The sequence below is a fragment of the Mercenaria mercenaria genome, chromosome 9 (assembly GCF_021730395.1).
Source record: "Mercenaria mercenaria strain notata chromosome 9, MADL_Memer_1, whole genome shotgun sequence".
Lineage (NCBI taxonomy): Eukaryota > Metazoa > Mollusca > Bivalvia > Venerida > Veneridae > Mercenaria > Mercenaria mercenaria.
Window position 1 is genome coordinate 60,827,690 of NC_069369.1, and position 22,475 is coordinate 60,850,164.

A 22,475-nucleotide genomic window follows, 5' to 3' on the forward strand; every position below is an offset into this window, starting at 1 on the left:
GTTCTTCCGCTGTGTCAGATATAGTGCTTCCGCCGTGTCAGATATAGTTCTTCCACTGTGTCAGATATAGTGCTTCCGCCGTGTCAGATATAGTGCTTCCGCCGTGTCAGATATAGTGCTTCCGCCGTGTCATATATAGTTCTTCCGCTGTGTCAGATATAGTGCTTCTTGGAGAAAAATAATAAAACAGTGCTGGATATAAAACAAAGAAGACGTATCTTCCACCAAACCGTTTGGATTCGCTTTTGGGGTCAATCTTTGACGAAAAAATGTTTACCCTAACTATCATGACGTTGAAAAGTTGGGGATTCTATTAATTACACACATCTTGTCGGTCAGATCAAACTTAAAGCCTTCTTTGTTAACTTTAATGTGTTCGTAAAAGGTTATGTAATGTATGACACCTCTCATGTACCCTAGCACCGGCTCAATAGGAACTATATTATGAAGTCTCAAAAGGAATGGTTTGGCTAGTTGAGGAAATAGAGACCAGAGAAGGCAATTATTTCAAGCTAGTTAGTGTCCGGTGCATGAAAATGTTGTATATGTACACGGTTTTCAGAAAATACATTTTATTGTAACCTATTTGCTCAAGCTGCATAAAGACTTTTGTTTGATTATTAACCCTTACCGCGCTAAATTTCTATGAGTTTGTCAATCTTTCAGTTTGGACAGTACCATTAACTGTTAAAAGGGTGCATACCAAAAAGACGCTGACAGAATTGCGAACAGTGCAGATCATGATCAGACTGCACGAATGTGCAGGCTGATCTTGATCTGCACTTGTCGCAAAGGCAGAATCAATTTAATCGTGTCCAGCTTGATTAGGGTTAACACTACCTCTATCCACTCAAAACATAAGCACATGAATTTGCGGCAAAATTTCCTCCGCGATACCCATTTGACAGATTACATTTCTTTATCGCCTCAGTCAATATTGTCTCTTGGTGAATATCAGATCATATTCAATGGATCAAGAGTAAACAATTGTTTTATATCAACGTTCCTTTTAGGCTAAGTGGTAGGAACCAAAATATGAGACAAAAAACTTGAAATTTAAAAACTTAAAATAGTGAATAAGAAACAGACACACGTAGATCTAGACCAATTTTAAACATGTAACAGTCGACAAATAAAAAATTAACATTACCGAAATAAATTTTCAAAGAATCACATATAATTATGTGCTTCTTCAAAATGATTTCATTAGTTGTGGTTCACTAATCAAACCTTTCTCTTTCAAATACAGTCGCAGCACACTCACATCATGTGCAGTTGCTTTCTTCGTACCAGATGCCTCTTCCACTTTTCTGTACCTTAGCTAAATAAGCAAATCTTATGGTTTTTTTTGTTTGTTTTTGTTATTGTTGTCTGTTTTGATATTTTGATAACACAAGTCAGCGAACACGATCAGGTAGCACTAAGCTCTATTACAGAGAACACTGAACGTCAACTTGAAATAATGGTACTGGTACATGCAAATTTGGTACTGGGTAGGGTAAGAAATAAGCACACGGTCAACAGAAATATCGGCATATTGATAAGATATGCATCCAGACAATCAGACGGAGCATGTGTCAGGGCGTGTGTCTGAATTCAGCCATCTAGATGAAGTAATAGGAGTATTGCGACTGATATATCCTGTTTTTCTTGATTTAGTTAAAATATTGACTCTGTCTCAGAATATAGAAAAGACCCGTCATCCAAATTTTGGCATCACGCCTCTTTAAATATTGACGAGCTTTGATATAACGGATAGTTACGGATTTCAGGACGACTTCTGAGTTATTTGCCGTCTTTGGAAAAGAAAGTAGGATGGTGTTTCAACGAGCTAACACGTCAGTTCATTATTTAACATATATTTGATAATATAGCGTTATTTGGCCACAATTAAGTGATACAGATTTATGTCAAGTCATTTTGTATATCATGGATTTCTGCAGTGAAATGTTTTTTTTTCCCAAATTTTCACATTTTCACTTTTTAACATTAATTTTACAATTTATACACTTAGTAATACGTAGTGTGCTATTTCTTTATGAACATACTGTTTATTCCAAAAATGAAACTTCGGTAAGATTTACAGAGACACAAATAAAATTTACTTTTATTGCCAGTTGTAGTTGATGTGACATTACTCACCCTCCCCCCCCCCCACTTACGTAGCAAAGTTATTGATCATTTGATTCCGACCTCCCCCCCGCCCCCGGCACTACGCCCAGTAATACTTACGTAGCAAAGTTATTGATCATTTGATTCCGACACCCCACCCCCACGCCCCCACTACGCTCAGTAATACTTACGTAGCAAAGTTATTGATCATTTGATTTCTACCCCCACCCCCACCCACTACGCCCAGTAATACTTACGTAGCAAAGTTATTGATCATTTGATTCCGACATGAAATTTGTACTGAATATAAAGATAAGTTTAGAAATAGATGTCTGAAAACAGTAAAATACTTTGAACTGTACGAATTTAATTGATAAATTACAATGACTTCAGTTTCTTTATATATATTGGATTGGTAAAAGTGCTATTTTGCTATTTTATCCAATAATTATTCTATTTTTTGTGTTCACCCTACTTTTTCGAACTTGATTCCTACTCTATTGATAATATGGATCGGAAAGGCACTGTGCAAATTGTAATAAACTAGCAATTGGTAGATCAGTAATTGAGATAGTATTCATTTTTATTGACACAGGGTGCGATATTCAATCGATTGGTATACGCGTCTGTAATAATATTTATAAAGTGGTAAATCTTTTCAATAGATAGGACGAGTTTTTTTTATTCAAAGTTGAAACAGGCTAAGTGATATTCAAATATTTTTATTGAAAATATTGATTTGACGGTAAACTAAGATCAAACCTGAATATTGATATTTTGTTACAGACGAAAAATCAAAGATATGCATGTAGTGAAATAAAAATAAATTTGGAGCGTTCAGTTTAATCTGGTTAACATAAAATATATTAAAAAGGAAAGTGATAAGTTTAGAGTATCCTAGTTGACTTGTGATACAAAATGAAGAGACTGACACATGGGGAATTGTTCAAATATTGCAGGTAAGGACATTCGTTTTAATGAGGTTCTGTCGAGATTGGGTCAAAAACATCGTTGCATATTCAAGTAGTTACTTCAAAACTTAACAAATTTCGTAAATTCACTATGTCACTTTTAATTCTCAATTATCTTGTGTGTGTGTTTATTTAAAAACGCTATTCTTCAGAAAAACATCTCAGAAGAAGATGACAGTGCTGATGTTAAAGGTTATATGAGCCGCGCCATGAGAAAGCCAACATAGTGGCTTTGCGACCAGCATGGATCCAGACCAGGATCCACACTGTTCGCTTTCAAAGTCTATTGAAACTGCGACATGTAATTGTGGATACTCGTTTGAAGATGCTGATCATTACCTATTTCATTGTCCCATATTTAAACCTCAAAGAATTATACTCTTTGAAGAAACTAGAATCTTTCACCCACTTAATGTTAATCTATTACTTTTCGGTAGTGATTTGATAGACGTTGAAAATAATCAAAAAGTTATTACAGCTGTTCAAAAGTTCATTAAAACTACGGAACGTTTTCACAACGCTTGACCTTATTTACTATGTGTATACGCCCTGCTGCCACTAACTTGCAAATGTATATGTTGGCAGAAACGAATCCATTGATCATGAGTGGATACTTCTTGGCTGGATCCTAAAGCCTTATCAAAAGTTATATATAATTTATGTACTTGTTTAAGCTACTGACAAATTATGTTTCTATCTCAACGTTTTATGTCTTTTTTCCTTTTGCTTAATATGTATGCATGTTACAAATAGATTAAAATTATGCCATTACTAAATAACAATATACATTTACTTTCTATGTAGGGAAGGGCCGATCGCTAATGTTGTAAGAACTTGGGCCCAACCCTTTTGCTTTTCAATATGTCGTAAATGTCTTGTCTCTGTATATATATACATGTATATATAAGCAATAAAATATGTTTAAACTAGAGAAACTGTTAGCGAAAAGCATGGATCCTGACCAGACTGCGCGGATGCGCAGGCCGGTCTGGATTCATGCTGGTCGCAAACGCACTATGTTGGTTTTCTCATGGCGCGGCTCATATGTTGTATTTTTATACATCATGTACATTATAAAACCTATAAGAATATTCTTTGGAAACATAGAATGCAAAATAGTAGCAGACTCGATAAACTGAGCCTGTTCATGGGAGGTAATGAAATGTGCAATATCTCGGTCGTCCCCTAGAACCGGCTTAAGCGGAACTCTAATGATCAATCATATAGATTGAATGGACTCCATACCCCCCCCCCCCCCCCTCCCCACACACACAAAATTAAAACACTGAGTCAAAGTACGGGGAGACTTCTTGCGGCCACCATACGGCACTTAAAGACCGCTGTTGTGACAATAAATAGAATTTATAAGAAGATTCATTTGAAGCATAGAATGCAACCATGTGAAATAAAAGAAGACTCAGTTTGTTTCAGTGTATTGATGAGTGGTAATGAAATGTTCGACAAAACCTCACAACCCTTGCATTGGTTTAAGTGGGACCGTATTATATCTATAGATTCAATGATACCAAATATAAAATAAAAATGACTTTGAACGACCAGCACACAGCCATACAAAAATCAAGTTTACAAGCAAATTAGTGCAAAGTATCTGAAAACAAGCTTTCAAGGAAAATTTTACACTATTTCATTTTCTTTACAGTAAAACGTGTTTTAAAGATAGTGTGTAAGAAGGTCACGGTTTGTGTCAAATTAATCTGATTTTAAATTCGTTCTTTATCTTTCAGTTATTTATATCAAAATTAAAAAAAATGAAACTTAGAAAATTACTGTACACTTTCCTCTGTGATTGTGTCGGACGGAACAGGCTGAACACTCCATTATAGGCAGTTTATAATTAAAGTTCATGAGGACTGACCTGTTTCGATACTTGTCTTCTGTTTTAAAGGAGATTTACATGTATTCTGATGTTGCCTTGCCTTGTAACAATATCACTGAGTACGCGTGTTTTATGATTCTTTAGTTTTGTTTTTATATATGTTTACACAAGTATTTTTGTATTTGTGCTATCATTAGGTTAAATGTATGCCGTAACATTAGTGAAAAACTGTTGAAAAACAGCACTAAACAAAACCAACTAAAAAAAAAATAAAACCGAACGCACGTCAGGATGAGGGGAAACATTTCGAGTTTGAAACTCCCTAATGGTGTGTTTGCCAATTACCTTCCAGTGCCACAATGTTCCTTTATTTGTTTTGTTCTCTTATCTAGAAATCAACCATTCATACTTGCAGTGCGTTAGAGGTTCGTTTTTGGGAGGCTGCGTATTTTGGAATATGGCTTTTTGAAAACGGATCTTTCCCTTGTTTTCACCATTATGCTTTATACTTTACAATCCACCTAGTATATGAAATAGTAATGTAAAAGGACTGAATCAACATATAATATAAAAGTTAACGTTAACTTAAAAATAGATACACTCTTATTGGTTGAATGGTGACAATTCTGTCAAAGATACGGTTTGGACTTTCGTATTTTAATTTCGTATATCTTTTTACATTCAAGTACCAGATGTGAACTCATCAAAGCCTAGATGGACACATGCTGTACAGTTTCGGGACGAGTTCTTGCGTGACAAAATATCGGCATTTTCCCTTGGTTTCAGACCTATTAACAACAATACTGTTGAACTTGTTGGGTCAGAAACAAACAAAATTGATGGCGCCCGTTGGAGTAGAGGCTTTTCTAGTGGTAGACACGTTATTGAGTTCATATATCCCGTTCACCTAAGAACAGAAGGGGCACGTGTTGGACTCGGAACGAAATGTACCATTCTAGGCGGAAATGACGTCACCAATATCGTCGGAGGACAAGGATCTCTTGCCGTGGATCTTGTAACAAAGAAAGTTATACAAAACAACAAGGTAGTGGCAAGATTCCCACGTAACAAGGTAATCTATTTTCAGTCCTGCACTAATCAAGCCAATACATATCGTATCTATACCTGGTGTTTGTAGTTTTTGTACCACAACGAAAGAAGAAAGATGTTTACATACATATTTGTGTGCAAAGTTGGGTGGAAATCAAGTCTTCCAATTGATAACTCTTATACGTTATTTTCTGTTAGATTTCTAATTTCGTCTAACATTTAGAATTAGATAGTTTATTCATATTTTCAGGTGTTGCCAGACTGGTTTTTTATGTACCTCGATATTGACAACGGTACTATGCAGTTTGGATCCGATACCGAGTTTTTTGGTACGGCGTTTTCTGGTGTTATGCCTACAGATGAACCATTATATCCGATAGTAACAGGATCTAAGAAGGGTGCAATCATCAGCATAGTTTACAGAGGAAAAGGTTTGTCGATTTAAAGGGAATAGATATCCGTATGTGTGTGTGTGTGTGTTCGGGTTTAACGTCTTTTTCAACAATTTCAGTCATATAAACGACGGTGTCTACTTGTAACAGTGAGCACAATGCCCAACTTTATAGTGCTGCCTCAATGGAATATCACGCCGTAGACACGTGGCATGATACCCCACCCAGTCACATTATACTGACACCGAGCTGACCAGTCCTAGCACTATCCTCTTAATGCTGAGCGCCAAGCGAGGAAGCTGCTAGTACCATTTTTACGTCTTTGTCTTTGGTATGACGCGGTCGGGGATTGAACCCACGACCTCCCGCACTCAAAGCGGACGCTCTACCACTAGGCTACCGAGATATCCGTAACTAAATGAACAGAATGTCATTATCGAAACAATGTCAAATGTCTCAATTCAGGTAAAGTGTGGTACTAAGTTGGAAACTTTTTGTATTTTTTTTTACGATTTATATGTCGCAGTTGTTTCAATACCTTTAATTCAATTATAAATATAAATATTTTGTATCGTATAAACTGGCCTAGAGGTTTTAAGCCGTCCGCCTCGGAGAGGGTCCCTGCTCTAGCCCTCACGACATGCATGACTAGTTAGTGAGCTGCAAGCAATTTTAAGAACTTAAACCGACTGCTTTCGTACCTGATGCCTTATTTTAAAGAAAAGGAAACGGAAGGTGAACATGTACAAGGCAAAGATGTAAGATCATACGTCAAAATGGCAGGCCTTTTCAAAAGGAATGACTGTATATTATTAAGCTAACACTTTTCTTTCCCTTTCAGGGAAGGATATAGAAGGACCATTAAGGAAGAATCGTTCAAGGAAGATATCAAATTTAGCTAATTCATTGACTTCGGATTCTAAATCTTACAAATTGGCTTTAATGCGATAGAACATTCGCACAGTGGAACCTTTACTTTAAGCATAACGTGAAAGACTTTCTGTCAGGAAATATAGACCACTGTATGAAATGTGTCAAGTAATGACAGTATGCATAAGTAGAATGATATAAAGATGAAGTTTAAAGTAGATTGCCTGCAACAGGGGTCAATGACCCTAGACTTAGTGCACTAATGTGCGTACATTAGGAATGTATGAGAGGAATTGTTCTGGTATCGGTCTTCATGGGGAAATTAGACGGAAATTACAAACTTCGAAAATGACATGAGAGTATTTCCAAAATTAATGAAATGTACTGTAAGTACAGTACATACAGAGAAAACATACGATGAGTGATAATTGAGCCGTGCCATGGGAAAACCAACATAGTGGCTTTGCGACTAGCATGGATCCAGACCAGCCTGCGCATCCGCGCAGTCTGGTCATGATCCATTCTGTTCGCTAACAGTTTCTCTAATTGCAAAAGGCTTTGAAAGCGAACAGCATGGATCCTGACCAGACTGCGCGGATGCGCAGGCTGGTCTGGATCCATACTGGTCGCAAAGCCACTATGTTGGTTTTCCCATGGCACGGCTCAATTATCATTCATCGTATGTTGTCTCTGTATGTACTGTACTTATAGGACATTTCATTAATTTTGGAAATACTGGCACGGCTCATATAGGTATTTTTACTTTTAGTTTTGTTTCTTTACCTTTAGCCTGCTGGCGACAAGTGATTCTGCTTTTGCGACGAGTGCAGCCCGTTATTCAGTCAGTAAATTGTCAGTGAACACCCCTTCGAATAATAAATGGTATTGCCCAAATTGAATGATGGACCAGTCCATTTTAGATGCCTAGTTGACTGTAGTTAAAATGTAGAATGACCACTTACTGTATTGAATGAACATGACTTTTCAGATGGCAGCATAATTGTTACATTCACTCTATAATAAACATTACTATTTCAACAGTAGACTTTACATGAGCCGCGCCATGAGAAAACCAACATAGTGGGTTTGCGACCAGCATGGATCCAGACCAGCCTGCGCATCCGCGCAGTCTGGTCAGGATCCATGCTGTTCGCTTTTAAAGCCTATTGGAATTGGAGAAACTGTTAGCGAACAGCATGGATCCTGACCAGACTGCGCGGATGCGCAGGCTGGTCTGGATCCATGCTGGTCGCAAACCCACTATGTTGGTTTTCTCATGGCGCGAATTCATTTACAAAATATACAATATATGAGCCGTGCCACGGGAGAACCAACATAGCGACTTTACGACCAGCATGGATCCAGACCAGCCTGCGCATCCGCGCAGTCTGGTCAGGATCCATGCTGTTCGCTAACAGTTTCTCCAATTCCAATAGGCTTTAAAAGCGAACAGCATGTATCCTGACCAGACTGCGCGGATGCGCAGGCTGGTCTGGATCCATGCTGGTCGCAAACCCACTATGTTGGTTTTCTCATGGCGCGGCTCATATATTGTATATTTTGTAAATGAATTCGCGCCATGAGAAAACCAACATAGTGGGTTTGCGACCAGCATGGATCCAGACCAGCCTGCGCATCCGCGCAGTCTGGTCAGGATCCATGCTGTTCGCTAACAGTTTCTCCAATTCCAATAGGCTTTAAAAGCGAACAGCATGGATCCTGACCAGACTGCGCGGATGCGCAGGCTGGTCTGGATCCATGCTGGTCGCAAACCCACTATGTTGGTTTTCTCATGGCGCGGCTCATATATTGTATATTTTGTAAATGAATTCGAGAGATATTGGATATTTGTGTTGCTACAGTTAATAATACGTTGTATTTTCTCAGGTTCGAGGACGAAGTCGCTGTAGTCAAGAGTATAAATGCAATGATATTTAGTGTAGAGCTATCTAAAATGAGGGTCCACTATTAAGAGTATAAAGTCGCAGCGCTAGAAGTAATCACTAACTGATGTGGTGAAAATGTGAATAAAATATCCAGAGATATGTTGGGGTAGAGTGCAACGCTATAAAGTACAGCATTGATTCTAAATATCTAATGAATATAATAGCGACTTGTTTACGGTGCTAGTGGGCGTGAGTGATAGTTCACAGTTCATTATTTTTCATGAAAAAAAAATCAGTCAAACCGAATCTGCATTAAATTTTATTTATTCTTGGCCGAGTTTTGAAGGATCATCTTAAGATTTTATTTTCTATAAGCTGTGTCATAGTAGTGTTTAATTATATGTCATGGTCGCGATTTATGCTTCCAAGGGATATTCATACTGCTTTATTTAACTTTCACAGCTACGTTCGTATGTCTCGTGTGGCCGCCGTAAAGGTATTTGTAATTTTACTGGTCATTTAAGGTTTTTAAGATTTACTTCGTAATAGATCTAGTGAAGGACGGTTAAGACGGTGCAAAGGGAGCGAAGGTAGTTGCACATTTTATTACCTCTCATAAGGAGGCTCAGTCAAACCTATTCTGCTATCAAATTGTTCGGTTGCGTTCTCTGCTTTCAAAGTATATTTTTGTAGATTGAATTTGCATATACGACGTCGCCATTTCTGAATGTGCGTGCGACCGTTAATTTCAAAATTACGTCACTTTTTAAACGTAAGTGACGTTAAAGAGAATTACGCGCCACACGTTTCTGTTAACGGCGATATAAATTTTAATCCTTTGAGATGTATATCGGGTAAGTTACATGAATTTAAAAGGAAGCCGTTTTTTTGTAGGAGGAAAACTGAGCGTGCGCCGACTAGCACTGACTGCCGTCCATTATTTAAAAAAAATATTTAAATAATATGACAAATATTTAATTTTAAACTCTGTAGTTCTATTGAGTATACATTGAAATAATATCAGTTAAAATAATTATTTGATGCGTCGCTTATTTTCGAAATAATAAAAAATCGCGATTTTCTGGGATAACCCTCGTATTTTATGAAATTCTGCCAAACGGGTATTATTATCTACACTGGTATGGATTTTCGAGACCGGGTATATCCCGTATCCTGTCACCAACAAGCTGTGTAGCTATCCTTTAACTTCTATGCTATAATCGACACAATCTGTAAATTTAACAAAGCTACTTACAGTGCAGAGTGGAATCTTGCTATCATTTGTTTGGTCATCATGTTTTGTTTATAGTTGATTAACACCGGCGTTGATTAACACCAGCCATAAAATGCACAATGAACTGTGTTTTGACTGAATTACAAAACACAAAAGCTCATTTATACAGGTTATGAACTGGTTTTGATCAGAAATAGAAAAAGTCTTGTGTTCCATCCTTTCAAAAATCATCAGATTTCAAGATGTCAGAAATGTCTTGAAACTTCGCCTTTCATCCCGTTTCCTGTTAAATCCTTCATCTTGCATGTAGATTAAATGATCCTACAACAAATGAGACGGAGTGTCACGCGCAAACCCAAGGCCCCTATCTCAAAGGTCAAGCACACTTAGGAGTCAAAGGTCATGTAAGATCTTATGTCAGAACCTTGACATGCATTGATTTACTCTTTTGTATTTGGCAGATCCCCAAAGTTTTTTGTGGACTTACAATTATTTAATAGAATTACTTCCCTTTGTTTTTTTAAAACAGCCTATTTTGTAACCTTTTTATTATTGGCCGTAGGGAAAAACCGAGACCCCTTTTTGTGGTACAACATGGATAGTACCAAACTCCTACACAGTTATCTCCCTTTCCGCTACACTCTCATTGATCACTGCCAACACAAATTTTTATCCGATTTTACTTTTTTATTTATGTAATTATTTCGTTATTTTTTCCCAATGTTTTCGAAGTTTACCCTTAATTATTAATTCTGGCATATTTTTCCATTTAAATTATAGTACCTCTTCTACCGCAAAGAAAACAATTAAGGGGAACCCGTTTCTTCGGAGTTTCGTCTGCCCTGTTTACCGATCATCACGTGATGAACAATAGTCACGGCAGTGATCAGTGAGAGCGTAGCGGCAAGGGATATCACTGCGTAGGAGTTTGGGATAGTACCTCAAATTTTTAGGTGTATTTTGACATATCTGTACCTTATAAGGATTTTTTGTGGACTTAAAGTTTTTTTAGAATAACTTCCCTTTGTTGTACATATAAATAGCCATACAGAAAAACCAATACCATTTTTCTGTGGCACATGGCCAAAGCCACAACATGCGGTCAAACGTCAAAGCCTACAGATCTTGTCCTGTGCATATGTTAACCCCTTCAAATATATTTATCTATTTCTGCAGAATGTCCCAAGCATAGGACGAAGTGCAGAACCCATGTACCATTTCAGCCGTCACATATGAATGTCAATTTTTAAACCGCAGGTTTCATGTCTAGTCTATTTTATTCGCTAACATATTCAATGCTTTGTATGTTGTTTTTTTTTTTATAAAATACTAAGAAAGTATAAAAGGTTTCTTCTTAATGTTTAAACATTATTATAGTACTCGTGTTTACAAGAAAACATAGGTCACTAAATGGAATCTTATGCCTTATCCATCATTAAGTTTCAACGGGGCCTCCGTGGCCGATTAGTTAACGTCGCTGACTTCGAATAACTTGCCCCTCACCAATATGGCTGAACAACAGATGCAATATTTTCACTAGTGGTATAACGACGAGGGAAAATGTAAGATATGGTGTTCATGAGTGAAAGATATTTTGATCTTATATGTAAAACAAACAAATGTTCTTTTTTATTTCATGGTTTGACTAACTCACTATGTAACTGTACCCATTTTATAGTTTCTTACCAGCGATAAATATATTTGATAATTTTCACCAGTGTGAAAGTACCAGATATATTTCCTTCTAATATTTCGGTAATTCATTGAAAACATGTAATAAAATTTCATAAAGAGTCATATGCACGTTCACATCACACAACTATTTTTTCGCAAAACATTCATGGAAAATATCTTCCCAAAGGATTTACGACACCTAATTAACTGACAAATACGTATTCGATTGGAGAATTTGCGTATTATTTTCTAGGAGATCTAAGAGAAGAATGTCAGACAGACATGTAATGTTTGTTAAAAGTCTCACTAGAATCGGTGAGGGCTGTTAAAATGGTACTTTTAGACTTAATTACAGTTTCATGCGCAATTCTTATACAGTTACACCATCAATTCGTACTGTTCATTTTTGTATGGAAAATTTCAACTGAAGTGAATTTCAAACTTAAAATTCCATCATACTTTAAAACTTAAACATTCACTTGTGACGTAAATAATTTGAGCCGCGCCATGAGAAAACCAACATAGTGGCTTTGCGACCAGCATGGATCCAGACCAGCCTGCGCATCCGCGCAGTCTGGTCAGGATGCATGCTGTTCGCTATCAGGTTCTTTAATCCCAATAGCCTTTGAAAGCGAACAGCATGGATCCATGCTGATCGAAAAGCCACTATGTTGGTTTTCCAATGGCGCGGCTCATTTGTTGCATTTGTGTTTTGCACTGTTTTGTATCATGTAATTCATCTTATTGAAAGCTGTCCTTAACCTTTTGCCTGTTTGCAAGTTATTCTGCCTTTTCGACAGTCTGCACTGTTCGCTCTTCAGTCACTAAATTTTCAGTGACCACCCTTTCATTTTAGGAATTTAGCAGGGTAAAGTTAATGGGGAAAATCAAAGGATACAGAACATGAAGAATTTCATGCTTAGAAAAATGCTTCTTCCAATATTGCGCATGCACTTGCTCGTTAAAAGTCTTAAAGGGAGTTAATAAAAAACAATGGATTCAGTAATATTTCCTACTGTCTTAATCGACTGAAAAATCTTAGACAAATATGTGAGAAAACAATTATCAAAAGTAAGATTTAACAAGAAATCAGTATCTTTTATCTTCATAACGAAAACTATGGCATTCACAAGGAAAACTATGGCATTCATTAACAAGGAAAACTATGGCATTCATTCACAAGGAAAACTATGGCATTCACATAATAAACAAATGCATTATGAGCCTTTGGAAATTACAAGAACGGGATTCAGTCCTTTCATTTAATATATAAAGTAAGTTCTGCGAGAGTTCTTGTAAAAGACAGACATTGGGTTTCATTTTTTTTTCAAGTTTAAAGCAGAAAATCATACATTTATTCAGCATAAGCATGTTCTTCAACGGAGGTCTTTCAAAAGATAACTTTGCATACTTAAAATTTGAATAGACATAGTTTAATAATCCCACGCGTAGGGAACAAACAAGCGGGAAGGTGCATGGGGAAAAATGTGGCAGAAGTGTTAAAATTACCTATTGAACTTCCCTGTTATTTAAGATTTACTTTAAAAGATATGTGCTGCCAGCTCATTAGCTGTTTATTGGTGACAGTTCAGACAGAAACGTATGAATTGAAAAAGTTTACATATCGAAAAGACGTATTTTGCTGTAACTGCAATTTTATGTCATCATTAACGATAAGATAAGACTTCTAGATCCGAAGCCTCACGATTCTCTAATAAAATGTTCAGGTAATTTTCAGTCATTGTCGTCATATCGTGTTGCTCCGATGACACCTTCTTTGCAGAAGAAAAACACGTGCAAATACAGCACAGGGGTATGTAGCATTGTACTGTACATGCTTACAGTGCTTTCAAAGTTAACTCAGAACGGCTATAAAAAAAGAAATGATCAACCAACCATTTTTTATTTTAAGATTAACTGACCAGTTATACGGTAGAAATTTGTTAACAATATTAATAGGTAACTTTAAAAAGGCAGTATATAGATGTCAGTGTTACAAACCCCTGTGTAATATGGCCAATCTATATATGTGCAGACATTGATTGTTTTGTTCCATTTCACGGCTACATAAACCAGGCTCCACCACCAAAAACTAGTGATAAGGAAAATAAGCTATTGACATTTCCGCGGAGAAGCAATCATCTGATTGTGTTTGTAAACACGTGAGTACAATTTATATCTTGCCGTATATTTGAGCTCATCAGAACCAAGTGCTTAGCCCGGGTTGTTAGTTTAGGTGGAAGGTCCGTCGTTCGTAATGCATAATCTTATTTAAATTACTGGTCAGATTTTTTTATAAAAAAAAAAAGGTAGGAAGCATTCTAGTATGGACTTTTTCCATTTTTGCTTAAATGGTTCCCCGGGACTATTAAAAGACCCAACACAAAATAACTTTAATTTATTATGAATTCACGGTGATTTCCTTTAGACCACGACTTGCGTGTTTACTGTCTAAACTTTTTCTTGAATCGATGTAATAACAGTATGCACAGTGTTTGATGCATTTAATTATGTTTAAACTATAAGTTATTTCTGGAGCGTAATATATTTATTTAGCTGTATTTAAAGCCTTTAAAAATAAGCAGCTAAAATCAATTTTCATATAAAACTGAATAAATGCAATAATTCAGGAAGGGCCTTGAACTATCCACCAGCCATACTGTAGTATTGCTCAACTGCACATGTTTTATCAATTGACTATTAACATATCAAGCTGTGTCCGATCCTCCAAAATAAAAGTGCGTTTACCCAACCTCTGTGGGTTGTTGAAAAGATAGAATAAATTTTATCTAGATACACTCCACAAAACAAACGTGGAACAGAAACTGACATTGACTTCACGTATGACGTTACGTTCTTGTAACGTTACGGCGTCTCTTGTGCCCAAACTAAGGTCAGTGTGTAATGGTATTGTCAATGAATTCTGAACAGCCATACTGGTTAAATGCTGTTTTGTAGACTTTTGAACTTGAGTTTCTATATTTCACATACGTAAGAAAACATGGCAATACTAAGCCTTGAACTTGTTGGAATGTGAATGCAATATCTGTCTATAGCTTCGGAAGATTAAACGCTATTTGACTGTCAATATTACACATGTATATTTCACTGGACAGAAAAATGATTATTATGTTGAAAATTTATAAATAAAAACTTTGTTTCCTACCATTATTATTATTTACTTCTATAAATGTCGTAAGTAACAAAAGAAGGAAAAATACAGGTGCGGGATGATATATGTTCATTGTGTTTGCGTAATTTTACTGTTTTGCCTTTCAGTTCAAGATGATATTATCAATACTGTTCGTGGCTACATGCTCACATGCAGCTGTACAACATCCTCACAAAGACCTTCCTGGGGAGGTAGCACGTAGGTTTCTGCACGAGTTGTGTCCTGAAATCAATACGTGTTACGGAAACCAAACATCACATGGGACACCAGTGTTTGAAAAGAAAAAAAACTCGTGCTGTACTGGTAAAGCTTTATGGTATATTTAACCCTTATCATGCTGGACACGATTGGTTCTGTCTTTGCGACCAGTGTAGATTATGATCAGCTTGCACATCCGTGCAGTCTGATCCTGATCGGCACTGTTCGCCATTCAGTCAGTATCTTTTTGGTAAGCACTCCTTTTAACAGCTAATGGTACTATGGACAAGTTCATTATAGAAATTAAGCATGGTAATGGTTAACCCCGTTATTACCCGTTGTTTGGCCAGTATTTCACCTTAGTCATAGATAAAGTCTTGAAAACTATTTAACTGGGTAGTTCTGCACGTTCGGATAAAACAAATCTACGTTGTAGAATGTGTTTAAACCCCGATTAAGCAAACTTTCAGAATTGACAATTCAGAAAATAAAGAACATAGGGTATTGTGCTTGACTTTATAGTAGACTGACTTGAAAAAATTGAACCTCACATACATTTTCATAATGGAAGTCTATGGGAAAATCACAATTTTGATAATATTTTCGTGAAAAAAAAATTTCTACAGTGTAGACTTTTATTAGGTATCTCAGCGTAGTTTATTATTCTCTGATCTATAATATGGTGAAATAAAATGTTTATATAAATAAATGTCCAGATGTTTGTTTTTGAGATAGATTCTATTGCCCATCATTAAAGGTATCTGCGTATTTCAAGCTGATTTCAAGAAATTGTTTTGATTTATTTAACATGTCAAACGTTTTAATAGAGTCTGCTTCTTTAAAAAGATATTCTAACATGGCTGGATTTGACTGCCAGTTACAAAGCGAAGAATGTTAAGCTCTGTATATTCTGTGATAAACAACGGTCGACGCGCGGACCACAAAGACAGTATTAAAACGTCAATTATAACGTCAAATTATTACTGCTGGATAAATCAGGCCCAGCAAGATTTTAATCAAAATATTTCAGTACCCATGTAAGAATGAAAACAATCAATGTCTTCTTGTGGTTTGTCGTCTTATTTACCATGGTTCATCATTCAGATGCTTAGATATTCAATCACTCCAGTTTATGCTCTCGTGCTTCAATCCCGGCGCATATGAACTCTAAACCGTGTTAAACCTGGCGACAAACCATTCGAAGGCCTTGATTATTTGTTTATCAACGTTGCCGTTTTAATAAATCTACTCATTGTTTATCAGTAATTCATAAAATGACTTTCATTTCCGTATGCCGAGTCCAGACATTATTCTACGTTACCAGATAAAGGCTGTGACTAAATACAGATTTGGTGCGCCCGTGATATATTACAGACTCCGGTATATACCGGATTAACTAAATTTGAACAAAAACACCTTAAATATATTTATTTTGTAACCATGGTGATTCTAACCCTAACCTGTAGTCAGTATATTATGCACATTATACACTAAATGCGTGCGGACATGCAAAAAAATGAGTATTTTTGCCGTGCGTTCCATTTGATAATAATTCCGCGCATGCGCAGAACGGCTGCACCAACTCTGCAATGAGAAACATTCCCAGATAAATGACCTTACGTCATTACTTCCGTGCTTAATGCGAGATAGCAGTGCTAGGAGAAGGGAATTGTGGGTACAGAAACACCACAAACGGTGCTTAAGTAGTAAATATTCACATGGTCATAGACCACCAATTCATAGAAACTACAGGAATTTAATCTGCTTGCTTTTTATAAAAGAAGTTCTGTCATACAGGAGGTCATATGATTCACGCGAAAATCAATAAGTAAATAGTATGATAAGAAATATATGTTCCGATTTATAGACGGCCATGCCGCCATGATGTTATAATGAAGTGTTTGGGAAATGATTGGTTGTTTGTTACCTGTATTACTCTGTTTGAGGATATCACAACTAGTGTTAACGGTCACAAATCTGTTGCAAATCATGTAAAAGGACGTTTCCAACCAAAAATGAACGTTAATTTTGAATATTTCGTTTTCACTTTTGGCCTAATTTTTTTTGACTGGTGTGCCTATTTTTGCCAGGGTGTTTGAACCAAAAAATCTAATTTTTATCCCTGTTTATCCATAAATGTTTTAAATAAAATGAGCTTTAGTTTCTTACGAAATGAATCATATTTCAAAGTCTTAACAAAACAACAACAACAGCAGCAACAACCACAACAAAACAAAAAACCCCGCCCTCCAGAATTTTTTTTTTTTTAAAAACACCAACAGCAACGCAGATAGTTGGAACTTTTGCGGAAAATTGCAATAAAATATCAACAGGATCGAAACATAGGCACGTGAATTGACAGTTGATTACGTTAATGATTACCATATCTGAAGATCACATAAAAGAGTACGAGATATTTCTTTTTCATAATTTCACTTGCTTTTCTTTTTAAGATTGTTCATGTGACCCCAACTGCGAGGACAACCGGAACTGCTGTTTTCCAAGTGACCCTTCATCGAAACCGGATGATATTCATTCGGAGAGTGTTTGCCTGTTCCCGCTTCTTTTAGAACCGAAGGGCAAGGATCGCCGTTTTTATCAATCTTACTGGATGATTTCTGATGTTCCAGGTGATAATAATGGAGACAGACATGGTGCAACAAAAGCAAAATGCGGGGATGAAAATGTTGCGCCCTTGGGTACCCTTTTACCAGTGTTTTCAAAGAAAACACGAAAGATATACAAGAACTCGGTGTGCGCTAATGCAGCCAATGTTACAGACGGTAAACCGTGGGATGTTTTGCTTACGTGTAAATACATGGGTACCTCTCCACTAAAAAAAGATATTGCCACTTTCATTTCAAACTTGTATTTAACTTCCTTACATGAGGATTGCCAGTTGCAATTTACATATCCCGGAGACAACGCGGACCTTAAATCAGAAAAATGCTTTACGAATTTGATAAAAACATGTTCTGAAAGAGATTTCAGTATACCAGAACAACTGCCGTTATCAAGATATCTGATCAGGCAACTGTGTACCACTAGCGGACTCCTGTCACCATATAGAAGATTTGACATGTATGCGAATGTATTCTGTTATATTTGCAATGGCGTGACCTTTTCTAAAACATCCTTATGTAATAACTATTACGTAGAAAACCGTGGATTAACTGACAACCTTGTTCTTCTTCTCGACGGCATTTTCATGTCAGATGGTGACAAAATGGCATCAAAGCAACAAAGTAGTCCAAAAGCGTGCCATGTAACACAAAAAGACAAGGTAACCTCTACAAAGTTTATTGTGTATTTAATGTTTATAGTTTTAGTTTTACAACATAGTTGCATTACCCGGGTATGCCCATGAATCAAAACACAGTGTCCTTTATCTTAGGTCACAATGTTTCTGCTAAAACTAGAATCACACTGCCCCGGATGGACTTGCGGATGAGTTTCAGAAAGTATCCGTAGAACTCCTAACTCATTCGTAAGTCATCCGGTGTATTCGTTCAGAAATCGGGGGCATCCGGTGGCATGGGTGCGAAGTTTTGAAATTGCTCAAACTTTTGCCACGGATAATTTATCCATAAAGAATCCGTAATAAATCCGTAACAGATCTTAAAAGCTCGTAACAGATCTTAAAAGATCGTAACAGTCTGGAAGATAATCATTGTGGTCAAACAATACGAGCTATTACGGTTTTATTCGGGTTCTAATAAGGTTAATTAAGGTTCTGTTATGATTGCATTGTTCGCAAAACCCTTTTATTTTCGTACACACCAGGAGCAATCTGGGAATGGGAATCCGGAACTCATCCGCAAGCCCATTCGACTCGAGGCAGTGTGATTCTGGCTAAAGGTATGCAGATTTTCATTTAACAATCAGTTTTCAAAAACGCAGAATGCATTTTAAACTTCTGCAAGAAAAAAAGATTTGCTCGAATATTAGTCAGGACTTACTTGTAATATCTGGCTTCCACAAATTACAAAAATGGCGAGGCGTATGTTCTCCGTGATGATTATGTCTGAAATATTTCTTCCTTCATATCTGATTCATGCGGCCAGGGGAATTTAGCAAATACTTGCGGACAATAGGTCTGTACTGGTAATAATAATCCACCGAGTTGATTTTACATATTTTCTGTCATAATGGTCAAATAAAAAGACGTGATTAAAGGAATACATAAATGTCCATACTGATTCTCATAACATTATTTTTGGCAATCTTTTCGTGATTATTATATTTTTATCCTTGCAAAACAGCGAAGGTGTCAGTGTTATAAACTGACATTTACACTGCTATTCGTCGCAAAATTTAGTTTTTCGTTAACAGGATTAAGGCTTTATTCTGATTTATCCAGACAAATAACGTTACGTCAAGACTTCCGGCTTACCGGACAAGTAGAACAAAGTTTGGAAATATGTCCGGCTAAATTGCACTGTTAAAGTACAAGAAAGTATTATTAAATGTAAAAGTGTGTATTTAGTCTAATTGATATATCATTATCCTCTACAGGAGTCAGGTCTTTGTCGAAAAGTATACTGTCCATCCGGCCAACTCCGAAACGAAAAGGGCGAATGTGTATTTGCGGTTAAGAAGTGGTATTTGACAAGATTTGAGATGTACCTTAAACTGAGTGCAGACACATTATTTGATGTAGATGAAACGTTCAAGAACTCCAAACCCGGTACGAAAGAAATTTCACAACTTTTTCATAAATGGCCAAACAACTGGTATATTGAAGCCGTGTCTAAAGAACGCATACAGAAAAGGATGCACAATGTTTTGTTTGTTAAAATGATACAGTGGTCACCAATAAGAGACACAAAGAAGCTATTACAAACTATTCAAAAGTTGCTGAAACTACCATGGACCTTGAAAGCAAGCAACGGACCTAACATATCCATGTTCGCGGAGCTGTGGTACATAACAAGAGCTTTGCACGGTACGGCTTTGTCAGCTACAAACATAACTGTACCTTTGTACGATTTCCTTTACCGCAACATTTCATTCACTGCAAAGACATTGTTTGCGGTAACAAAGCTTTACTTCTGTGAACAGGTCGAACTGAATGCGTCGGAATATGAACTGCATGGCATCCATGTTCTACGCAATAAAATTACAGCCCAAGTTTTGTTTACTGGCGAATTTACAACTGTACTGTCGGCAGACCAGGGTGAAGATGTGCCGTCAGAACATGCAAGAGTGTGTTTGAAAGATTCAGGATATACGAGAGCAGAAACTCTTTTTGACACTGATAGTTCAGTCTGTAATGTCGTTAACAAATTTTTTCTTTACTGTTATGTAATTATTTTGTGGATTTTGGAAAGGAATTAAGGTATCATTGCATGTTAATTAATGAACTAAGTAATATTTGATACAGTTCTATGTTAATTGCCGAGGTCATACGACGATAAAATCGGCAATACTCTGTTTCTTCTCCTTTCTTGGACAGTATTAGATTCATTTAATTTGGCGGCTCAAAGCGATATAATTTTTCAGCAGTTCAGCGAACTAGGCCAATATCACATTTCGATGTTTGTAGCAAAAAAGACACCATTTCGATTTTTTTTTTAGATTTTTTACAGCTGTTAATAGTGCACTACTTGTTGAAAACCAGTTTCGGGGACTATAGGACTGCACTTTTCCGTCCCCGTCCGTTATTCTGTTCGTCTATCCGTCTATAATTTCGTGTCCTGTCCATAACTGCCATTGATCAAGGGATGTTCGTATTCCTTAGCATGAATGTTCCTCATAACAAGACGACGTGTCATTCGCAAAACCCGACTTCTATCTCAAATGTCACGGTGACACTTGAAGGTCAAAGTTAGCATGGCATTTACAGGGTCTGTTTCCAGCCCAGTTCAGAAATCTGTCATCCATTGAGGGATTACAGCAGAACATTTTTCTTGTCCGGTTCTGGATTCGAATGTCCAATGTCGTTCTGGTTTCGAATGTCCAATGTTGTTCTGGGTTTGAATGTCTAATGTCGTTCTGGATTTGAATGTCCAGTGTTGTTTTGGGTTTAAATGTCCAATGTCTTTCTCGATTCGAATGTCCAATGTCGTTCTGGTATTGAATGTCCAATGTCGTTCCGGATTCGAATGTCCAGTGTTGTTCTGGAATCGAATGGCCAATGTCGTTCTGGGTTGGAATGTCTAATGTCGAATGTTGAACTTCTCGCCATATATTGATGGATTTAAATAGTTATCAGCTTGCTTTTTTTGCTCTGTAGAGCTATTTTCCTTATTGTCATTGCAATCCCTTTACAGATTCCTCGACCGTACATATAGTTCATACGAGCAATGGTTTTAATGAAAGCCGAAACATAGCGGAATACATACGGAGAAAACGTAATCGAACGGAAAGTTCTTATGGTCATTGCAGATCCACTACCTTAAAATTAAGATATTGTAATATCATTTTGAAGGTTCAAAATATTACCACTGAAAAGACTATATAATGTTGAAGGTGGTACAAACGCATCCATTGTATTTGAACACATGACTGTGTGGACCAGAACTGTATCATTAAAACCAATTAAGGTAGTGGACCGGTAATGACACCGGGTAATTTCCTTGTGAATACGTATTCTCGTTAAATAGTTCGACATTTTTCGGATTTAAGGTAGCAAATCGCGCACATAACCTTCTGTAAAAGCTAGAGGATACCGACTATACGATGCGAAATGCTATGGTGCGATAATACGGAACAGAATGCAAAGAAACAATATCTATATTGAACTTTCGTATCGTGTAGAATTTTCGTATTGTATTGTCATTTTATTTCGTGCTGGCACACGCAAGATCAACAAAATATTCGTGTTGGTGCGTTGGGTGTACATGTATTGACGTAATATTAAAAATATTTATTGTATCGCGTTTATGCATGTTCCAAGACGATACAACGAGATGTACATGACAAAACGACATAACGAAAGACTTTATTGCGCCCTGGCGCACGTGGCACCAAAATGTCCTGAAGCAGTCACCATACATACAAGAAGCAGTAACCATATGCTCGGAAGTCCAAAACTTTAAATAGAATCAAGTTTCCCGTGGGTAAACGGGCTTACTTAT

General features: G+C 36.8%; 2 protein-coding genes across 3 annotated transcripts; both read left to right on the forward strand.

Annotated features, from left to right (window-relative positions):
• Positions 1-2,739: 2,739 nt before the first annotated feature.
• On the forward strand, positions 2,740-7,653 carry LOC123548041 (protein gustavus-like). Its single transcript, XM_045335272.2, has 4 exons — positions 2,740-3,071; positions 5,607-5,992; positions 6,221-6,401; positions 7,204-7,653. The coding sequence occupies exons 1-4, from the start codon at positions 3,047-3,049 to the stop codon at positions 7,311-7,313; spliced, it is 702 nt and encodes a 233-aa protein (XP_045191207.2). The 5' UTR covers positions 2,740-3,046; the 3' UTR covers positions 7,314-7,653.
• Positions 7,654-8,924: 1,271 nt separating this feature from the next.
• LOC123547251 (uncharacterized) lies at positions 8,925-22,383 on the forward strand. 2 transcript variants are annotated; one of them, XM_045334203.2, is made up of 4 exons: positions 8,925-14,188; positions 15,306-15,501; positions 17,850-18,679; positions 19,912-22,383. In XM_045334203.2, the coding sequence occupies exons 2-4, from the start codon at positions 15,312-15,314 to the stop codon at positions 20,731-20,733; spliced, it is 1,842 nt and encodes a 613-aa protein (XP_045190138.2). In that variant the 5' UTR covers positions 8,925-14,188; positions 15,306-15,311; the 3' UTR covers positions 20,734-22,383. The 2 variants fall into 2 exon arrangements, with proteins under 2 accessions (XP_045190138.2, XP_045190139.2); XM_045334204.2 differs by having other exon boundaries at positions 8,925-15,501.
• The last annotated feature ends 92 nt before the right edge of the window (positions 22,384-22,475 follow it).